The 22449-nt window shown below is 43.1% G+C and overlaps 3 protein-coding genes across 4 annotated transcripts; 1 reads left to right on the forward strand and 2 right to left on the reverse strand.

Moving 5' to 3' along the window:
- Positions 1–767: 767 nt before the first annotated feature.
- On the reverse strand, positions 768–9508 carry LOC117603710 (uncharacterized). The gene is made up of 4 exons (XM_034323115.2): positions 3565–9508; positions 2909–3176; positions 2575–2829; positions 768–2225 (listed from the first exon to the last, which is right to left on the reverse strand). Exons 1-4 carry the CDS (start codon positions 3775–3777, stop codon positions 2146–2148), a joined length of 816 nt encoding a protein of 271 aa, XP_034179006.2. The 5' UTR covers positions 3778–9508; the 3' UTR covers positions 768–2145.
- Positions 9509–9518: 10 nt separating this feature from the next.
- Positions 9519–12677, forward strand: Sfxn1-3 (Sideroflexin-1-3). 2 transcript variants are annotated; one of them, XM_034323113.2, is made up of 5 exons: positions 9519–9651; positions 9752–9972; positions 10892–11068; positions 11532–11920; positions 12016–12677. In XM_034323113.2, the coding sequence occupies exons 2-5, from the start codon at positions 9788–9790 to the stop codon at positions 12258–12260; spliced, it is 996 nt and encodes a 331-aa protein (XP_034179004.1). In that variant the 5' UTR covers positions 9519–9651; positions 9752–9787; the 3' UTR covers positions 12261–12677. The 2 variants fall into 2 exon arrangements, with proteins under 2 accessions (XP_034179004.1, XP_034179003.1); XM_034323112.2 differs by having other exon boundaries at positions 9555–9688.
- A 285-nt stretch (positions 12678–12962) lies between these two features.
- mRpL2 (mitochondrial ribosomal protein L2) lies at positions 12963–14193 on the reverse strand. The gene is made up of 2 exons (XM_034323114.2): positions 13937–14193; positions 12963–13651 (listed from the first exon to the last, which is right to left on the reverse strand). The coding sequence occupies exons 1-2, from the start codon at positions 14166–14168 to the stop codon at positions 12963–12965; spliced, it is 921 nt and encodes a 306-aa protein (XP_034179005.2). The 5' UTR covers positions 14169–14193.
- Between the last annotated feature and the right edge of the window lie 8256 nt (positions 14194–22449).

Below are 22449 nucleotides of genomic sequence, written 5' to 3' on the forward strand. Positions count from 1 at the left end.
TGGCAAGTAACATATTCGAGGAACAAACGGGATACCGATGACGAGTCGCTGACGTTACCACATTTCACCGGCATTTCCGATTGATACTTAATAAAAATACGCTTGGATGTTAAAAATATGTTTCACTGGAAAACAGGGTCACACCATTCATTTTATTCTTTCGAAAAATCTCAGGTTCATTAAGAGCTGAATTTCTAGTAATGGTACTTATTTTCAGAGAAGTACATGGAAAGCATAAGGTCGTTGAATTCTACGAGTCTTCCTTTGCATTATGCAAAGCTAGTAGAGAATTGAATCGACAAACTTTGTAGACTCTCTACACTTTCTCGAAATTGAGGATTCGGATAGGTAACCTACTAAAATATTTAACCGACCAGTGATTAATTATAATCCGATTGCACAGGTTGAATTTGATTAATTGTAATTGAACTTGACACTTGAATCGAGAAAAATACTTACCTTCCTGCCGGACCAGGACAAAGTAAACCGACCCGTTCGAAAGAGGAATACATACCAAAAATAAGATCAAAACGTAAAAGTGTACCGATATTAGAAAGTGCTCTATAATTGCCTGCCATTCGAATCTATCTGTTGGTGAATATCTTTCGTATATTCATCAATTGTATTTACAAGCAACAGTGATATATCGAGCATCGGGTGGACGCATGGCGTGCCGTTATGTTAATACTCGCTTCTTGCTCGGTTCTAACGTAACGGTCGAGTTCTGGCGATGCGAGTGCAGGTTCGCGCTCCTTGGATCCCCGTCGATCGACTTCGACCGCTTCATCCGATCCACCTGGATCATTGTTATTAGCGTGACGGACGGTTAGCGGGTATCGCGTGGAACGGCTGGGAGCGATGCTCACTCGCGTCACCGTGGTCACCGCGGACGCAAGTGCACCATATCCGCCTCGGCTCGTCCGGGGATCGATAACGGTCAACGTGTCGATCGTGCGTGGGTCAACACGCGTGCGTGTACGCAACTCGGGGCGGCACTCGTCCAAATCTGTCAGTAGGTCACTCGTGCCAGGGGCCGAGAAACGTTCTTTCGAATGGTTTCCAATGAGTCGACCTTGGCCATCGTCTTCTACCTGCGTGAATGACCGATCGCGTGCTGGCTGGACTTTTTCGGCTGGGAGAAGATTCATTTTAATTTATACTAATTATAATTGTAAATGATCAGATTTATGATGATGTCTCGATGGTTTTAAAAATTCATAAAAATGGTACGAATTATGGTAAAATGGTAATTGTGATTTGAGATACAAGGTATTCGAATAATGATAAGAAATCGATTTTAAAAATTAGTAAAATGGTAAAATAGTAATTGTGATTTAGAGTACAAGGTATTCGAATAATGATGAGAAATGGATTTAAAAAATTTATTAAATATTCACTACAGTTACAGTAACGCGTACCGTATATTGCCTAAGTAATCTTCAAGGATCTTCCTTCACCCCAAACAACTCGAGCGCCTTTTTTATTTACTATCACAATCGCTGTGCCAGCATATCGAAAATAAATCCTAGAACAAACGGCCAGTCACTAACGATCATTCACTGCAAATTACGTTCGCGAACGGACCACATACTTGAGCGTACGTATCCGTTACGATCCAGGAAGTAAACGGCGTTGACATCACGCGAGCTGCTCCGGTACCACGAAAATCCGTTCTCGTAACAACGGATTTACGGTACCTAACGTGCATTTCGATATTCGAATGCTCGCGTGCGGTTATCGAGCTGATTCGTGGCGTTTTCTTTTATCGTAAGGCGTGTTCGTGACTTTATCCGTGACTTTTGAAAGCGCGGCTCGCTAACGGTACGCAAACAGTGTGAAAGTCTCAGGGATTTTTCGCGACAACGAACACGCCTCGATAATCGCTTCGTTAAAGACAGTCTCTCTCTCTCCCTGCTCGTTTGTCGCCGGTCGGTAAAGGGTGTTTAGGAGCGAATAGAGATGATTAGCCGCGAGGAGGAAACGATTGGCACATGGAGAACACGCAGTCGAAAGTTGCTAGAAAGAATACACAGAGCAGGGTCATCGTTCGTCAACTCGAAGATTCGTCCGCGACGATTCCGTCCAGGATACTCGCAGCGACGAACGAGAAGCTTGCTCGACGATTAACTAAAAGTTTCCTAAGCTTCATCCGTAGGGATTGCGGAAGCCATAGTAACCGTAAGCTACATCGTTCCTATGCGCCCACGCGTCCTCGTGACCGTATCCTGTGGAAAGACAAAGATTCTAAATTAACATATTTTTGAAATATTCCAGTCAGTCGACAGAAGCGAACAGACCGTCACATTAAAATTATGCCTCATATATAAATTACTGATATTATCCTCATCGAGTCATTGTCGATGACTCGAAATGTACCATTGGAATCCAGTGTTACGTAACTGTAGTTGATTGATAATAAAAAGAAAGAAAGGTTATTTCGTACAATCGAACGTTGATTCGATATCTACAGCCGGCTGAACTCTGTAATCGCGTTTCGTAATCGATTGTAATTTACCGCCTACCGAAATACCGAAGCATGACGCGGGTAACGTAAACTTGACCCAGTTTCCTTACCTGTTGGATAATCAACAGGAGCCTCGGCAGCGGTGGCCCATGTCTGATAAGCGTGCTGCGGATGTTGAGGGACCTTGCAGATCTTCAGATGCGATAAAACAGACGGTGCTACCACCGAAGCGAGCAACAACAGCTTCTTGATGAAGTGCACTCCTAAGAATATAGGCAGAAGCAACAGCTTCAGCTTCAGAAGATTCAGCAAAATCAGAATTGGGAGAATCACGGATTTCTTCTTTTTGAAGAGCCTCCACTCGTCTGAAGAGAAAAGGAATGAAAAGTATATCAGGATCTCTTCGAGAATGAATTTATTGAAATAATATGAACATCAAATTACCCGCTGATTCTTTTCTGCTTTGTATCTGAACCAGTTCATCCTCGTCCATTATCATGGGCATGCTACCAAAATTCCTGCCCGCCACGGAATTGTCAATGGTGTAAACCAGAGCACGTTTCGTCAGCAAGTCCTCGACAAGGTCCCTGACGAAGTTCAAGGCATCGATCGCGTTGGTTTTGAACACCCGAGACTGAGGTAACTTCGGTAGAATCGACTGGCTCGATATGGACGGTATTCTTATTATACGAACCGGGCCATAAGTGAACTCCTAAATAACGAACGAAAGAAATTATAAAACAATCTTATGGGACGTTTAATTCTATTAAAATTAGAAATTAACTTTCGAATCCACACTGTTTAATGCATACGATGGACTTGAAGATATAATAGCGAGTATATAGAGCATAATGAAGAAGTCGCAGCGATGTTAATTAAAAAGTAAAAGTTTCTTCTATGTGTCGACACTCTCGCTGTTTCATGAACGTGCATGATAATAATAGTCTGCAACGCGATTCGTTACGCTGTATTTCAGACAAGTTCACGTTCGTTCTACTAATATGCCAAGTGATTTCTCGCGAAAAGAAAATGAACTTATTTGAAGGAGAAAATTTTATCAACGATTCCCGTCAAAAATATTACAAACGGAAGAAACGTACCTTATTCCTCACAGTATCGTGCAACCACACGACGACCCTGAATTTCCCGCAACTAATGAAATCCTTGTGGAAGCTGCAATCCGCTCGACATCGTTCAACAAACGTCGAATTACTAAACGCGAACGTCTGATTCGATAAATAAACAATCACCAGGAGAATACAACCGATTCGCACCGATCGATTCGGTCTAAAATCAATCCTGATGCACCGCATGATTTCGCGACCTAAGATCCAGTCCAACGATCATCAGCACCATTGATCATTCCTTATAGATCGATGAATTTCCATGACGTCCCTTCTAGTGAAAATCAGAATACAATTCGCGGAGGACAGATGCACAGGTGAACCTTGTTTGACCAGACATAAACACGAGCTTCGGTCCACAATCTCACTGACAGTGGTTAGATGCTGGTCTTGACCATTTATACGGCGTGTATTTAGGTCGGTGGGGGTACCGGTCCATGGCTTAGATAATACTGCACATAGAGACTGGTGCTTGATTCCGCGTGTTGCATCCGAACAGACGCAATGGACGAGTCTCGTGCTCTATATGAAACCAGCTCTGTCGTACTGGAAGAGTCGCAACCTTTTTCGAATAATCGAACGAACGCGCGGAACCTTGACGAAAAACACACCAGATGCACCTCGTCCATTGTTCGCGATGAAAAGTGGAGCAGCACTGTGTTTACGTGCGAGGAACAATGGTAAGCAGAAGGATGAAGGATCCAAGAGTAGACAATTGATAATTGCAATCGGCCAGGTGTCTCATTTTTGTCGTCGATTAGTTAAAATATATAGGTCCAAGTGGATCAATTTTTCAGAGGTCTAGTTTCCTAAACAATCAGAGCAGACGTAACGTTCTGACATTCCTGACGAGCCGCCGGTTCGTTCGCTACTTTAAAGCCTTTTCCACGTGATAAGCAAGAAAATGCACAGGTACAGGTTCAGCCTCCTTTTCGGACCGGTTTGTAACCCTTAGTCGTCGAAGAGGCGGTGCTCCGTTTTACGGGTGAATTGTAAATCGAACACGGCTGTCACCTCGTTTGCCGCCTCGAGGAAACAATATTACAGATAACTAGATCGTTCGAAATAATGTTCGAATAAACGAGGAGCAAGGATCATTCGGAGAATCTGCATGGAAAGGCGGAAATTTGCAAGATACTGAAAAATAAATGATGCAAAGTGCGAGATGTACAAAAACCAGTTCTGCGAGGAGATCTGCTTTCTCGTTGTTTCTGAATCTTTACTTTTCATTAGCCAACTGGACCTAATTAATGACATAGATTCCGTAACGAACGATATCATCCTCAAAAGTTGAATAGGTTTGCAAGAGTAGTAAGAAAGGCGAAAACGGTATTTTAAAAACTTATTATCTGATTTAATTTATCTTTTACGATGAGTAAATAGCATCATTTCATTAAATAGCGCGATGCAATATAATTTCTCGATCTTGATACAGGCGATGCTCGTTTAATTTATGTTGTCACTATATTACCCGAAGCATGCCATTTCGATTTTGTCGCGATTTCAATGCTCTATCTAATCCACGAATCTGGCACAGACGCACCCTTGTTTTTTGTTTCTCGTTCACTGTTCAGTATTGCGAGATTAGAACAGGAAGTTGCCGATCCTCGATGCACGCGGCACGACTCCATTTTACTGTCTTTTAATTGACACACTTCGACTTATCATCATATCACCGAACTAATAATTAGCTTCATTATCCTCAAAACTAAAACTTGAAATTCTAGAAATTCTAGATATTAAAACGATGAAAACATTACGATTAATTTACGATTATTGTACACCTATGCTTTCTTTCTACTACACTTTCCTACTCGTTCGTTCCACACGTGATACGGTTTTTGTTCTACATCGCGTTTATTTATTTTTAATCCAGCACGTGGAATAATATTTCACCTTTTATTTGAATATTTCGCGAATACCTTGCCCTCTATATTTGACTTCCTTGTACACTTCTAAGATATTCGATTTCTCTTCTAGATAAGATCGCGGGTCATTCCCAAGCACGTACCATTTTCTGCATTGACGAGGAAAGCCTCGAGCATTTTTAGTATAAAATTAGTTACACTATTAATAACCTTCGTTACCATCCATATTAATCATAGTAATTTAGAGAAAAGGATTGAAAAATTTGATGAAGGAGTGGTTGAGCTTTCAAAGTTCCAAGTGATTTTAAGTAATAAGGAACGTCGTAACGATCAGAATTCTCTGTACAAAAGGGAAAAGTGCGAGCTAAGCAGTGCTAAATGAAAGATGTACAACTTCAAAGGCGGGAATAAACTATGGCACCTTTCACTCGTGGTTGCGAGCCACTTCCAAAAAGTACACACGGAAATTTGTACGCCGTCGATGACGAGAAGATTAACATCCAGATACCAATGCCTCGAAGCTGGAATCCTCGTAACCCAGAGCTGATCATTCGTTGACCCAGTTCTCGCGTCATCGACAGGATATGAATCGATAATTTCGTTGCACCCGATTCCCGATCCACATATATCCTTGTGTTGTCCGGCAATTAGAGAAAATGTTCACCGGTGCGACATTAAATATAAAAAATATACTTAGATTAATTTGATTGAAAGATCCAGTTTAGATAGAGCTTTAAGTAACAGTGTCATGAACATGAACATGATTAGGAATTCTTTTATTTAACTAATTAGAAATACTCGTACCAGGTAAAACGTTCGACAATTTCAGAGTGGCAATCGATCTGCTAGTTTGAGATTGAAAAGTTCGGATCATTCGAAATGATAAAATCGTGCTAGATTAATTATGAAGAAAATAAATTAGTCGAATGATTCACAGGTCATAGGGTTGGAGAGGAAAATCATTGAATGGCTTGAGAAAGTATCTGCAGAGAGCGTGAACTGTTTCTTTCGACTGATATTAGCGTAATAGAGAGCAATCTTAAAGTGTTATTATGTTCAATATACGTAACTGAAGAAACGGAAATATTATCTTCGCTTCGTTCATCTAAATCACTATATTCATGATCAACCAATCGTTCGAATGTTATTTCGATGGACACTCTTTTAGATAAGAAACCGAGAACGAAGATTTCTACGATATCGAGTGTTAATGCTATGGAGGCGGATCGAAACGTTTTATTCTTGCTTTAATTAAACAGCATTAGCTGGACATGAATGGAATGAAACGAAAATGAACATTTAATTTCACTATTTATTTGCAAACTTACATAGTTTCAAGCACAATATGTGACAAACATTTCTCTCGTAAACAATTGTAAATACACAAATGTAGCCCAGACTTAAGAATGGACATGAAATTGCACCGTGTTTCTAAGGAAACAATAAAATTTCTAGTCTCTCAATTGGCATAATTTTCGAGCCTCTGTTTTGCATAATTTTATTGTTTCAAGAAAACGAGTAATTGCGAGAAAACGCGAATCAATCGGAAAGAAAAAAGAAACCGCAGTTTGTTATGTCAAAGTAAGTACTTTTCCTTCGTTCACGGTTCGCTTCGTGGCCTCTATTTCGCACTTGGTCAAGATCATTTTTTCCCTCAATGACGTGCAATTACCTATTGAGATTCACTGGAACACGACACTGAAAATCACGGAAGAATGATTTAGATTTATTCCGGGGAAAGTATCAAATTCGCTAAAGCGCGGTCTCGTTTGTCAGATATTCCGATCAATCGATTGACGGGAAGAATGTTACTCGTTCTATTTTATTTTCCTGTCGCCATAGACGGGAGCTTTCAACTTTGAAATTATGTCACTAGGTGAGGCTAGATTGCACCTCTCGTTATGATTCGATCCAGGCTCAACCGGACCAATATAAAATAGTAATGTATATTATTAGTTTACGCGGAGACAGCCAATAGAAAAAAGAAATATAACGCGTCGAGAAACTATAATAACGTTAAAAATGGTTGAAAAGCGTATCGTAAACGCCGTGAAAATTATTCCATAAGATAGGACACACGTGGCTGAGAGTTTCGAGCGAAGATTTCACGGCCTGAATACCTTTTTCATAAAAACGAGACGAGTTCGAGCTTGGATCTAGAGTGCTGCTTCGATGATCATTCAAAGTCAAAAATTCTTAAAGATCTTGAAATTTCAATATTTTTAAAACTCGAATAAAATTTGGTTTAATATCAAAAAAACTATCGATATTTTTGTTTTTAATGATAATGAGATGTCTTAATTTAATTGGGAAAATTACAGGAAAGTTTCTCTGGATTAGCGTGTTCCCGCGAACGATTAGCATAATTGAGCGTCGATTGAGCGTAATGGTGCGAACTAAGACGTTTCCGCGTGCACGACACATCGTGGCTTTCGTTTTCGGTTTCGATTGCATGCGCGAACAAGTGGGCCACGTTGCATTTCGACAAATAAATGAAACTCGTGTCGACACTTGAACCTATCTAATAAGAGACAAGTACCATCGGTCTATAACCTTGTTTCCATCGAAGAAAAACGAACAACCATGAATCATGAATTTTTCCACGTGCATGAATATCCTGCGTCGAAGAAATGCAAATGAACCAACAAGTGTTCCTCGATGAGTGACACTATTATAATTCAAAAATTTCGTAGCAGCTCTCATATGAAAGGTTATTAACCCTTCTTCGGATTAAGGAGCCGCAACAGTCTCCGGAATCTTTCAACAAAGCAACGAATAATTTCCTTCGATTCCTTCGCTTTAGTAATGGATAGATTTAGATCATTTCTGTTACCTGACGACAGAAAGCAGTTAAATGGCGCCGGATGAAAAAGTCGGGCGGCCGCGCGTGTCGAGTAATTATACGACAGTAAACGGTATGGAAAAAGTGGAAGTACTCGTGAGATAAATTATGATATCGGTAATTAGAAAGCTCGAGATCATAAAGTGTAATTATTGTCCAATAAACGACGCATTTTCGTCGCGGACTGTTGCTACAGATTAAACTGGATCGGCGTACAAAAATTTAGAAAGTTCAACAGTTCGAATGCACTAAAATCTTCGTCGTCGATGGATGACCCTGTTAAAGCGACAACCCGTAACAAGGCCAAATCCGTGTTACTGTGTACACAATATTTGCAAGTGTGATTGACGTTGTCAATCAGCTGCACAAAAGACAAACAATTAGCATATTGATCAAGTTTCTAAATAAATACAACGTTCGAGAGTGTTGAATAAGCTGGACACTTTTCACGACGATTCGGCTTACTGTACGGAACCAGCATTTCTCTTTGGGTTCATTAGAATCAATTCAAAACTCGATGCCAGACATCGTTATGGTTGATGTTCGAGAGTAGCCATCGATGACAAGCATAATTCGTCCCCTCGTGACATAAATATTAATGCGACCAGTGTTTTTATTAGCGTCACGCGAACAAAACCGGAAACAAGAACACGGAATCGCTTCTGCTTATTTTAATGAGAAGGAATACGAATGTTCTTCCGAAAGACACTGGTGGTTGGTCAAGATGGAACTTAATGGGTGAATGAGAAAAGAGGGAGAAATTTTCCAATTTCAAATCAATTGACCACCGATGCCATTCGAAATACAGAAAGAAAGGGGGAGGAAAATAAAACATTTTTATCTTATTTAACGATTGCTCCCGGAATTGAGTGCAATCTGCCATCTCACGGAGGGTGAGAGAAACAGTTCTACAGGGTTGACACGCGTTTCCACCCCCAGTCGTTCACCCTAATCGATATTCCTATACCAGTTCAATACACTCTGAAAGTGAACAAGCGTAACGAAACGTTTAATTAACTTTTTCTTTCAGATAACATTATCAATTTGTAAACAATTTCAGAATTTCATACAAAACAAACACCATCTTTAGGCGAACGAAACAAACGACGTGGGTGGTGTTTGCGCACGCGTGCACGTTATCGATAAGACTGCAAGGGGGTGGGAAGTTAGAGAACGGATGGGAAAGGTCGAAGAGGGGGCGGATGAAACGATCAAAGTGTCGATGGAAAGATAGAGTGCTCGAAACGATTCAGTCGGCGCCGAGGAACGCAGCGCCTGAGTGTCCTCTGCCGAGGATCACGCTGCTAGGAATCATCCTCGAGCACCAGGAACGAAAGGACAACACCTGTCGAGGTTACGATAACCTTCGTGAGATCGACAAAGTCGCGTGGTGGGGTTCGGGACGTGGTCTTGGTGGGAGACGACCAGGTGAAACGGGTTTTACTGATCACAGAAAGAAGGAGTCGCGAGAGTGGAAAGGATCAGCAATATGTCGGGGAGCAAGGATGTCAGCCAACAGACTGACGCTCGCAGAATCGACATCGAGAAACCTTACTGGGATCAGAGCACATACCGTGGAAGGGCGTTGCACTTTCTCACCGTCACTAACCCTTTGAATCTGTTCGTCACTAGCGAACAGCTTGAACATGCTCATGACATCGTCTCCAAATACAGGTATTCAATATGTTTCTTCAATATATCATTTGATAGTGACATAATTAAACAAAATTCTTCATTTTGCACAAATGACATCTGTACCATCGTTAGTACTTACAAGGAAGGGTTTTTAGGTGTCCGCCTCCGATTGTTTTGATTTTTGGATATGTTTTAAAGGATTACTAATATAATTTTTATTAATATTGTAAGCTTTAAATAACTGTATTAATGCCTAGTATACATGGTAAACGCTAGATATCGTAATGGATATTAACCGTACATCCATATCTGGTATGACCGCGACCCGGCTTATGTGCGCAATACATATTTAATTTGAAAATATACAAAAATGTAAAAGGCAAAAAAAGGCATATAATACATCAATGGATTCAGAAACAAATTTATGTTCTTTTTTGTTCTAAACAAATTATTTTTTACAAAATTTATGACCAGCTGTAATATGTTCATAAAAAACCATGAAACTTTTCCTTCGAAAGTTTTCTTCTATCTATGCTAGTTTCCGAGATAGCTTATTATAGCCGAAACTTTAGTGGGTCGTTTCACCCCTTAAATATGAAAACGGGCAAAAATAAAAAAATACGTATACCTTATTTTTCGGTCCTTTAAAACATATCCAAAAATCAAAACAATCGTAGGCGGACACCTAAAAATCCTTCCTTGTTAGAAACCGTTGTAACGCTATTCTAATAATATAGAAGAACCGGAAAATAAAGTGAAGATGTCGTAAGATTAGAAAAAGTTATCTTGTTTTGATTTATGCCACTATCAATACCGAGAACCGACGTGATCGACGAAGATTTCCTCGACAATGTTTGCACTGATGTTCTTTGATCTAGAATATACATAAAATGTTGTCTTATGTAAAATTGCCTCGTCTTATTATAAATCTGAAGTTTTAATTGTTATGATGATGTAGGAAAGGAGACAGTTTGCAAAAACTGGGTATCACGGAAGAGGAACTGTGGAAATGTAAATACTTGTACGACAGTGCGTATCATCCTGATACGGGCGAGAGAATGCTGTTGATCGGACGTATGAGCGCCCAGGTTCCAATGAACATGATGATAACCGGCTGTATGTTAACGTTTTACAAGTATGTATCACACACGTTAATCCTCTTGCAATACAATTAATTGGACCGAGAAAACGAGGACGGTTTATCGTGCGACGACCTTGAATAATCCGTGCTTAACGCCTAACTATAACTGGCACGATAAACATAATCGAAACCTTTCACCTTGTTTAGTTTTGAAATCCATCTAATTGTAAACAGAAACAAGTTACAGTCACGTTTTCGAATGGTAAGATAAAAGCGAGTCTGGCTCTAATAGAATTGTCAATGAAAATTTAACGTATATTATAAAATTACTTTTAAATTATAATTAGTATTTAATAAATAAAAACTAAAGCCGTTAGAGCGTTACTTACGCACGGCTCATAAATTTTGAACAGAGACCAGACGCGACGTAATTATCGCGAAATGACAGTGATGGAGGAGGCACAACCGGTTTGTGAAGAATTAAACTAACATTACGCGTTGTTTTATTATTCTTCAGAACAACGGCACACGTGGTAACCTGGCAATGGATTAATCAATCGTTCAATGCCATCGTTAATTACACGAATCGTAGCGGATCGAGCCCGGTACCGATGAACACGATCCTCCAGAGTTACGTGATGGCGACCGGAGGAGCTGTGGCAACAGCCCTTAGCTTGAACCGGCTTTTCCGAAACGCGCCACCCTTGATGGGTCGTTTGGTACCGTTTGCGGCTGTTGCAGCTGCCAATTGCGTTAACATTCCTTTCATGAGGATATCCGAGCTCCAAAACGGTATAGAACTGCAGACAGAGGATGGCAGAAGGGTTGGCACCAGCAAAAAGGCTGCTAAGAAAGCCATCATCGCTGTGACATTATCTCGTATCCTCATGTCTTCTCCAAGCATGCGTAAGCAATTCTTCCTCCAGCCTGAGCTCACTTTGATCGAATTTAAAATTTACCAACCAAATTATTAAGTATTTCTATCCGTCTATCTGTTGCAGTATTGTCGCCAGTTATAGTGAACTTCATGGATCGACGACAAATGCTACGCAACGCAAAATGGGCAGTCACGCCCATACAAGTCTTGATTTGCGGTGTTTGTTTAACATTCGCGACTCCTCTCTGCTGTGCTCTGTTCCATCAAAGAGTACCTATCTCGGTAGACGAATTGGAGCCAGAAGTACAAAAGGAAGTACTTTCGCGCGACAATAGTCTACGAACAGTATACTATAACAAAGGTCTATGAACAATTATTAAGACTATATAAGAAAAATGAAAATGTATCGTAAGTTTGAGACGCGATACAACAGTTCCATGTCAATGTAATTTTTTCACACAAAAAATATAGAGTGTTCGGTTAGGAGTGAGCATTCTTTGAGAGGGTGGTAGCTGGGGTGATTTTTAACAACCTTTTCCTTTACCAAAATGCTCGATAAAGCTTAGTTTTCGAATTATTATTTGAAAACACCGCGTAATCGAGTACGCAAGGTGCGCATGCGCGGCTGTTGGAGCGCTGGCTACGAACCGACGCGACGTGCTGAGTAGTTTGTTCCCGACCACAACCGAGCGCGTTTCACGTGGTCGACACTCCTGCAGTTTTTCATCAATAAATTAAAAATTACGCCTTAACGAGCACTATGTTAGAGGAAAAAGTTGTTTACAATCATCCCAGCTACCATCTCTTCAAAGGATACCAACCCGGTAGCCGAACGCCCTCTACAGGATGTACATTCCGGTGCATTGTAGGCTTCTCTTTGTTAAAGGTAAGTGTATTTGCCTAGTAAAAACTTAAGGAGAGTTTAGTTTACGTTGCACATGACCGTACAAACACATCCTATGTGTGAATGTTACAATCGTTTGCAAAAGCAGCCGAGAATCAACAACAGAGACAATAAAAAATAGTACAATACGTAACCATTTATTGAATACAGATTTATACGCTCAGCTCTTATTCGTTCAATGTTTTTAAGTTTAATTCAAGTTTTCCTCTTATTTCTTCTCCGGTATGCGGATCAAACCTTCGAACTGGTGGTAGATTTCGAAGTTTTCGACCGTATCGACCAGTCTTCCTTTTCCAGAGACCGCTTCTCGGTCGATTACCAAGTTCCCTGTTTCTCTGTGCGCTACCAATGGGTATCGAACTATGTTTCTCGTTCGATAATCTACCAACCGTCGCCATACACGTCTCGTGTAAACTAAATTCCTTCTTGCTCGGCATTTTTATCACCACTCGGTCGTCACCATCGCGTTTCATTACCGTGCCGTATGCTCCAGCAGCGTGGATAAGAGAACCTCCAAGGCCTGGATATTTTTCCACGCAACAAACTGTGGTACCTTTTGGGAGGGCTCCCAACGGATAAGCGTCTCCTTCTTTAGGTCTAACAGGGTTTTCGGGAATAGCTCGATGAGTACGGAGTATATCGCCAGGTTTCATATTCTGCGTAGCAAGAATGTAGTATAACTCGCGTCCACTTCCGACCAAAGCAACGAAAGATGTTCTACATCCGTCCTTGAAAATCTCCAGAACTTTATCTTCCCTTGGTGGTTCTTTCAGGTCGCTTGGTCCATCTCTGACCCATTTGATCCAATGGTATTTGTGCTTGATACCTCCGCCGATACCTTTTGCTACTATTCTTCCTGTTTCGATAAAGAAAATTATAGGGTTAATTTCGAACCAATAGTTAACTGTGACTGGATCGATGATTAAATTTCAATCTGAAAACTAGTAATTTTATAACAATTATTATAAAAAACTATTTTATCAACCAGTGGCTCCACCATCGAAGAAAAACAATCCGCATGATGTAAATATACACTCCAAAGAAAAGTAATTTATTTCAATTCATATCGATATTATTGGGCATGACGTGTGCATCGAATAGTTGATAAAAAGGTTCAAAAGATATTAATTTAAACGCTCACCTGTAACAGGATCTCTGCCTGCTAAGTTCGTAACCTTTAAAGGTTCGACAGTGTATTCGTCTTTGAAATGAACGATTCTCCGAAAACTTTTACCATCAACTCCGGGCTCAGGGACTTTCACGAGATTCCATCGATTTCTTTTCGGCTGCACTTGACACACCACTGTTGTTTTGCAATAAATTTCTGCAATTTCTCTTGCAAAAACACGACCTAACAACGACATAACGGACATGTTGCCACCGAATACACGGTGCTGCTATCTGTTTAGGCTTCTAAATTTTACGTTAGTCGACAGATGTCGCTATAAATGCGTTTAGTGGAGAGTCAGTTTCGAAACGACAGTGCGTGTCGGATAAAGTTTACTCTTAAATTTTGAATTTAGAATTAATTAACATTAGTAAAACAGTGTTTGGTGTGTTAATAGTGATACAATTTGGACGAAATGATTTCCGGTTTGAATCTTGAAGTCAACCACTGGTATTAGTGCTGATAGAACATCCTTCAAACAGATTTGTCATTCACGACGCCATCGATCATCGATTTCTAATAAAAATGGAGAAGAACAGAGTGTGCATCGTAACGTGAGTAATTATTCTTGTTTTAAACTATAATTAAAGGTACTTCTAGACATGTGTTTCAAACTTAGAAAAATATCTGATAACCTCGAATCGCTCCTTAGCTATTACGTTTCAAAACACAATCTTATTGATAAAGGAAACAGCAATGTTTCATCGGATACGTCAGCGAATCCATTATATTTATACGAAAGATGAAACACCGTTATCGGAAATCGATAAATTATTTTTCGTGCTGACGAGCAATGCACCGTCATTTCGTGCGAAATTTTCGTCGGTGTATAAATATAAAATGCATTATCGCGGACAATCGCGTTAAATCTTCGCCGTACAAGCGAAAAACGCGAGTAGCCAGCCGTTAAATAACGATTCGCGCGTATACAGTCTAAAATGGCGGGAAATTGTAGGAACGCAGAAGCGCCCTCATACTTGTTACTTCCATAAGTATATCCGTATTACATTATCATCCTTTTCGAACTAATATTTCATAACTAATACGTGAACTATCCTATTCTATCTAATTCTCGCGTTTACATCAAAGAACTCGAGTGGTCGACCAAAAAATCATCCTCTTAAACGGTGGCACGTTTAATCGCGCTTGAATAATTCGCCGCCTGTTAATCGTATTCTCGGCAGTAGGCTTTTTGAAATAATAATAGCGAGTAAACGTTCGTGTAAGTTGTCGACTCAAAGAAGGTCGCGTTCCACTCGGCCAGAGTAAGAACGTGCACGGGTTACGCGATCCTTCTTCGTGACGAGGGTTGAAGGAATAGAGAGGAAGCGAGAGGAAGCGACAAGAGACGGGTTTCAGGGAGGAACGGAGAGGGAGAACGCTTAATTGGCCTGGGGTAATTATTTTATTAAGTGAGAAGATGGCGGATGGAATGCTAAGAGAGAGCATGCTGGTGCGGTCTGGCGGGTAGGCCGACGAGGGTGTCCGGGGATGGGGTTAGAGGTAGATGGTGGAGGAGGGTGCGAAGGGAGGAGTCGAGCAGTGGCGGCGGCAGGTGACGGTGCGGAGAACGTTTAAAATACCTACGTACCGCGAACGTGAATACGACGGAAGGCAGTTTTACGTATACGCGAACCACGGCCGCAACTTTCGAGGGTGTGTGTATCCGTGCCTCTCGCGTGATTCTCTCATCGTCGCGTACGTTCATGCGCGCTTCCACGGACGGAAAAGCCGCGAGAAAGCTTTCCGCGGGAAACCGAGGGAAAGAGAAAGAGGGAACACCGTAACCGAAGGGGTGAGAAGGAGTCGAAGAGGGAGGTGGTGTCGCTGCTTGCGCGCGCGTTCAACGTTTCTCTGTTGATCGCGAAGGAGGAACATCTACTGGGTGTACCACTCGATCGGGACAATCTATATCTTTCAAATAATTAGAAATTTAAAATACAATTAGACGGCGTTACCTGTGGATATTTTAGAATCAAGTTTATGCACTTTTGTGCATCGCTGCATTCTGCATCCTAAACCTCAATATTTATCTAATAGAAAATCGATAAGAATAAAGAAATATTCTGATTGCATTTAATAAATATGACGAAGAATGTTCATTTTCTCACTATGCAAATGGCACGATTGATTAAAATCAACCGATAGCAAAGTATTTTATATCGATTGATACTAGCAGTTTCTAATGCACCGATGCACAAAAGTGCATAAACTTAATTCCAGAATATGCATCACTCGGCACCACTTAATTTCTTCTTATAACATTTCTTTCTCATTCCGTAACTATTATCAAGATACAGTTTGTCCTAATTGCATGGTACACCCTGTATTAGTTGGTACACGGTCGAGAGGAAGAGGGGGTGGAATCGTCGAGGGAGGGGTACGAGCAAGAGTAGTCGAGCGGCAAATTGTCCGCCATCTTACCCACCTTATACCTTATCTCACACCCTCACCGTAACCACCCTTATCCTCCTTCTTTCGTGGTCTCCTCCTCCAGCCGGTTCTTCTCATCCTACGCACCGTTTTCTCCCTCGCCACCCACTTTCTCCCACCCTCCCGAACCCCTGTATCCTCCATCTTCCTCGCTTTCTCTGACGTTCCACCCTCTCCTCGCCGTGCTGCCGCCTCGAAAGCTTTAGATTACCTACCCCTTATAAGCGCTCGTGTTGCCCATTTATTACCACGACTCTCGCGACTACTACGAGACCACCACCACCACCACCATCACCTCTTCGCTCCCTTCTTTTTCCTTTCTTTTCCCTCTGGCTAGCTGCTTCGTTCCTTCGTCGTTCGCACCCTACCCCCATCCACCACGTTGTTCGTTTATTTCCACCTTTCTTACGTCAAGCCGCGGTTCTCGTTACACTTAACGCTCTCCGCGTTATATACGCGTGCAAGTACCACCAGAAAGTCGGCTAACACGATTAGCCGAATTTGCCGGAAACCGTATGCGCGTCCACGATTCGAACCCGTTTAAATTGGACGTTGAACTTTCGCACGAGATAACGATACTTATTTTCCTTTTCCCTGTTTCAAACAGGGTTTATATGCAATTATACTATAAGTAGTTTCAAATGAATCGTCGGAAAGAATTTTCTTTCGCTCGAGAATGAAGAGGAAAGTTTCCGCTTATCGGCTTGACGCGAGATACCGTCAGAGACGCTTCTCGATATTAGTCACGCGAGGAAAGTTTCGGGGGTGGTGAAAAAAAGCCCTGAGGAGAGTTACGAAAAAAAAAAAAAAAGAAAGAAAGAAAGAACGATGGTCTCGGTCGATGAAACGTTTCCGTAGGGACGAGTTGCGGATGAACTGAGCGCGTTGAAAAAGAAGGAAGAAAATAGCCGCCCGGACACGGCGAGGGACAGAGATCGAGCAACGTGGAAAAATAAAAAGTAAAACGGTCGGTGGAGGAAAAAAGAAAGCCGGCCGTAACGTGGAACGAGAAACCGTGGGAGGATGGGGGTTGAAAAGTGCGAGGCGCGGAGATGGCATTTCGCATCGTAAAGTTTTGCAAGCGACCGCGGAACAGAGAGGGAAAAGACGCGAACGGAGAGAACAGTGAGACAGAGGAAAGTAGAAGGACCCGATAGGGAAGCAAAGCGATAAAGAGAGAAACAACCACCGTTGACGAGTGGTTGCTTCGGACCTGTTCTCGTTCGTTTCCTCTCAATTCGCCGAGCGTAGAAGAGCTATCCGCTTCGTAGAAGAGCCGGAGACGAGGCAGGAGGAGAGAATCGAGTTTGATCGGGGAGGATGAGTGAAGAGGGTGCGACAAGAGAAGAGGGAAGAGGAACTGAAACTGGAACTGAGACAAAGAGGGAGCGAGATAAAAGCAGGAACGTAGTGCAAGTATCGCTGGTTCGCGGATGGTAACGCGAATTGGCGAAAGAAAGACAGAAAGAGGGAGAGAAGAGAACGATAGGATGAGAGAGGATTGCCAGGAGGAGGTGAGGAGTCAGGAGGATGCGGTCGAAGGAGGGTGCAAATAATAACAATAATCATATTTCCCGGCAACATGGCCGCTGAAAGAGGGTGGCCGCGCAGCCTGGGTACGCGTAGGAGGGAAAACGAGGTAGGGGTGAGGCAGCCAGCCAGCCAGGGAGGGTTATCATAATATTACAAACCACCGCCGCAGGGATGTATCTATACAACCCCTCGCCCTCGCCGTCGTTCACCAACCCCCACCTCCCTATGTATCTCTGTCCTTTTCGTGACAAGCACGTATCTTGCCGATCCTCATCCTCCAGGATCTGCTGTTCCACTCGGCCTCGCACGGAGATTCACGTACACAGAATAGCCCAAGTCCTTGTACACGATTCGCGTGAATCGTCGGATCCGACAATTGTCGCGTTATACACCCCCACACCCCCTTGACTGCATCAGCTCGTTCTCCGCCTGCCTCGTTCCCTGAATACGATCCCGTAGAAAATCTACATCGGCCAGACATGATCAGCCTTTAGTTTCCACGCCCAATGCACGCTCTCGTTTCCACGTAGATATTCGCTTGACGAAACACCACCTCCGACCGACCCCCTGAAAAACCACGAATACGTTCGAGAAAAATAATTACCTATAAATCCAACGCGACGGAATTCAATGCTTTCCCGCCGTTCGTACCGTGGCTCAGTGGTTCGTTTATTTTTATCCGCCACGCAAGGTATTGTCCGCCATTGCTTGTACAGTCTTTCAGCGTCGATTGTCTTTGATCAGAGAACCGAATCAGACATTTTTTTTTCACCCTTACCAATGAGCTTCAATTCGAAACATTCCGTCGGGGTTTCTCTTTCTCCTTTAATTTATGATAACTCGTATTAATATTGAAATGTCGTAATGGCTGAGGTATTAAAATATCGACTGCATTGATTGATTTGCCGTTCGATTGATTGCGAAAGCTTCGGGTCTTTACGTTTCGCCGGCGTTCGTTCGTAATCGAGCGACAGTCGATTTCCAGATTTAATGGGTCGCTTAATCCCCGATGCGTCGGTTTGTCAGCGAGCCGAAGGATTCTTCGGAAAACATCTTAGGAGGCGAGAAGCTGCGGTAGACAGTCTGTCTGTCGAGTTAATTTCATCCAGATGTTTTAAGCCGGCATCGAACGGTTCGTTGACTTTTCCGCGCGAGGAACATCGGCCCTTTTCTAATGGCTTCCTAGATATCCTTGTCGACGAATAGGTCGAGTACAAGTCTGGCCGTGAGCGGGGAACAAAACGGCCTCGCGCTACGTACAACAGGATTATTTTGTTCGTCGACGGTGTACGGCCGCTCGAAAACCAAATTGCAAACACTTCCGAGCGGAAAACTAGGTGTTACGAAGTAATTCCTGCTAGGCGGCACGAAGCTGTGCGATACGCGAGCTCATTCAGCGATAATTATGTCGTTTACCGACTACGCCGACGCTCGAGTGAGCCGCGTTACGGAAATTACGAGTCTCGCGTGTGCGGCGATATTATTTTAATTACGAAGCGTGCCGTTTCAAATTGCGAAAGTAACGCTCTATTTATGCCGCTATCACGCGTATCTCGGCCCGCGCGGGGAACAAGTAAATCGCTCGAATTTCCTGAAATTATTTCAACGGGAAATTAAAGTTCTCGTAGGAACGAGTTCGTTACGACAAGAACGAGACTCGTTAAAAAGAAACTGATCTGTTGCTCGAAACACGTTCCGAAAATTTGATTGCTTGAACTTCGACCGTCAGAATTTCTCACCCTCCTCCTACATAGATAATTAATCTACGAAGCATCGTGCGCGTTAGACATCCATTCGAGCCTATCCGATTATCGAATGCATTAAAGTCGACGCATCCGGAGCTCCGTCGACGCTTAACTTCGCGTTAAGAAGATTAAGGGGCTGTCTGAGGGCGATTCCTCGGGTGCTGTTCAAACGGGACGGCGAAACGGATTCGTACACACGTAAAATTGCTAAAAGCCGTCTGGCTGGCAGAGGAACCATCAAAAGTGACAAACGACTTCAAAGAAAAAAAATAGAAGCATTACAATTCTTTATTCAACCCAAATGGTCCCAGGATCACGCTACATACATAATTAACAGAAGAAGAAAATGTTTCTTTCAACAATAACTTCACCCAATTTTCTTATTCTTCATCTTCGTCTTACGTTTAATCTCGCTGATTTCCCTCGTACCACGAATTACGGTCCACGGTGTATACACAGTGCCTGAAACGATAGTACCGCGAGCGCATCGGTGCCGGGGTGGTTGATAAAAAGGGGATGAGAGAGGGGCAGGGGGATAGGTGGAGACCGAGGATCGGCCCCCGGGTAAGAGTGGCGAGATCGGAGGAAGCGCGAAGGGGGAAAGGAAGCACTTAAAGAATTATCCGAACTCGCAGGAGGGATGGGATTCCTCGCAAGCACGTGCAGCCTTTCCCAGGCCAACACCTAATACCTACTAATACCGTGCCGTGTATCTATCTACCCTTTTACCGCTCTGACGCGAGTCCTACGAGGCCAGGACTACGGAAAGAGTAAGTAGGGTCGTGTTTATAAGTGGATACCTACGTAGCGGCGGCCTGTGGAGCACCCCCGACGACCGAATGGTCGACCCGGATCTACGAATCCTGGGACCATCCCCGAGGAGGGTGCTTCTTTTTGCGCGACAGTATAGACTGGTGACCGATAAAAAATACTTTTCCATGTCTTTGGCTTCTCGTAGCCTGGCCTATCGTCTTCCGTGTACTGTATTTTCGAGTCGTTGACACAGGGTTCAGTGATAGGAATGGGATCGAGTTGAGTGTGTACTCGTGGATGTCTCTATCATTTCTCCAAATTAACTTCGAGTTCACTTAAAACTGATTCGAATGTGCTTGTAATTATGCATATATACCGAGGTCCCATTCCTAATCGAGTACAGCTTCCTTCTTCCACGATAAACAGCTGAAACGTTTGACTAATTTGTTGTAAGGAAATCTGTGCGGCACGATCATTGAAATGTAACCATCTCTGTTAGAATTTATTTTGTCACAGTGTCTAATTCGAATACAATTAACGGACATTTTTACGAGCCCAACGGGAAGGTTAAAGAAGTATGCAAATTAAATCCGACGAAATGAACGCTTGCTCCTTCCAGCAGTCGGTTTTTCCATTTGTCAAGCATTACTGCAATTCGTTTGCATTTCCTTCCATCGGATTCCGTAGCTCGAGAATCCTTACACCCTGTTTCGCCCCGTTCCCTGGAACCCTCTAATTTCCTAATTTTTCTCGATCAAGTATTCCCGTTTGCCCGTTAACCTTCCAGCACATGTCTGGCCGGTGTCGTTCTTTCGGAAATCCCAGTCCTTCGCAGAGTTTTGGAGGAGACCGTTGGTCTAGGCCGGCTCGAATCGTCGACCGGCTAATTGTCTGGCTTTTTCGTGGTATTCCACCGCTCCCTCGACGGATCTCGTCGAGTTTTTCGGACGGACGTCGGTGATTTTGTGGTACAAGCGAAAAGAGGGACGTCTGTCGAGCTGGCGCACGTGTTGCCAACGCATTCTCCGACAAATTGACTTCAGACCTCGACGCGCTTCGCGGCCGTTTTCCTCCCCTCTCTCTCTCTCTCTCTCTCTCTCTCTACACCCTGGCATAGCTCGGTCACAGTCCCTCGTCGTGAGTAAACCCTACGAAAACGATCCTCTCGCTCCCCGTTAGACTCGATCCACCGGGTCCGTGCACACGACGACGGCTTTTATTATTAGCCACGGCGAAGCTAGTTAACCGAGTTAGTTAAGTGAGAATTATTATTTAGCTGTCCCGTTCCGTTTCTCAAGCCTCGAGCCTCTCCCCCTGGTCGTCGACGCGCCCGTCGACGGGGGCTGAATGAAGGCAAACTCCTCGTCCCCGAGCGTTTCGACGATGAATGCCGCGTAACGTAAGCGTCCCGCTTGTCGTCGACGCTTCGTCTTCTCCACTCGCCGTCTTATTTGTCCAGGAGGCACGAGGTGACGAGCACTTTACGATTTCCGACTACTTTTCCATGCCTTGCCTTTCTTTCGTTGCGCGCAGCACCCTTGGCTCGCTTGGCCTAGCGGGGAATCAGCTGCAAACGTGTAGTCGTTCGAGTTGTTTGCAGTCTTTGACAAATATTTTTGGGGTAGACGAAGCTGGAATCGGTGGCGCGAGTTGTTTTAGAAACAAAAATCCAGCACCACGGTTCGGTGGAAAATTTATCCAACGTTAAGAGAATTTTTGATATCTAGCCAGAAAGTGAATAATTCGCAGTATTTATCAGGGAGGGTGAAAAATTGATAGAATTAGAATTCAAGGGAGTCGTTGACGATCCTGTAAACGCAGGGTTGCTCGTAACTCTTAAATCGAACGTAACACGCTTTCAATGAGTTCACGTCTGGTCGCTATTCAAGCTGGGAATCCTTAGAATCCTGACCGGTCACGGTTCATCGAGGATCACCCGCCACTTTAGGAATATACGCGGATAAGTCGACTCCGGGGAATCCTCTTGGATTCTATGCTTTCTAGAACACGACGGACCGAACG

This window comes from Osmia lignaria, chromosome 11, assembly GCF_051020975.1.
Source record: "Osmia lignaria lignaria isolate PbOS001 chromosome 11, iyOsmLign1, whole genome shotgun sequence".
Taxonomy (NCBI): domain Eukaryota; kingdom Metazoa; phylum Arthropoda; class Insecta; order Hymenoptera; family Megachilidae; genus Osmia; species Osmia lignaria.

Bases quoted from the DNA above. Each gene is read 5' to 3' on its own strand.
- mRpL2 (XM_034323114.2), bottom strand. From the start codon at position 14,168: ATGTCCGTTATGTCGTTGTTAGGTCGTGTTTTTGCAAGAGAAATTGCA. The intron at 13,652-13,936 runs GTGAGCGTTTAA...TTATCGAAACAG, and splicing joins AGGCAGAGATCCTGTTACAG to GAAGAATAGTAGCAAAAGGT.
- Sfxn1-3 (XM_034323113.2), top strand. From the start codon at position 9,788: ATGTCGGGGAGCAAGGATGTCAGCCAACAGACTGACGCTCGCAGAATC. The intron at 9,973-10,891 runs GTATTCAATATG...ATGATGATGTAG, and splicing joins GACATCGTCTCCAAATACAG to GAAAGGAGACAGTTTGCAAA. The intron at 11,069-11,531 runs GTATGTATCACA...ATTATTCTTCAG, and splicing joins TGTATGTTAACGTTTTACAA to AACAACGGCACACGTGGTAA.
- LOC117603710 (XM_034323115.2), bottom strand. From the start codon at position 3,777: ATGCGGTGCATCAGGATTGATTTTAGACCGAATCGATCGGTGCGAATC. The intron at 3,177-3,564 runs GTACGTTTCTTC...TTCGTTATTTAG, and splicing joins ACGATACTGTGAGGAATAAG to GAGTTCACTTATGGCCCGGT. The intron at 2,830-2,908 runs GTAATTTGATGT...TTTTCTCTTCAG, and splicing joins AAGCAGAAAAGAATCAGCGG to ACGAGTGGAGGCTCTTCAAA.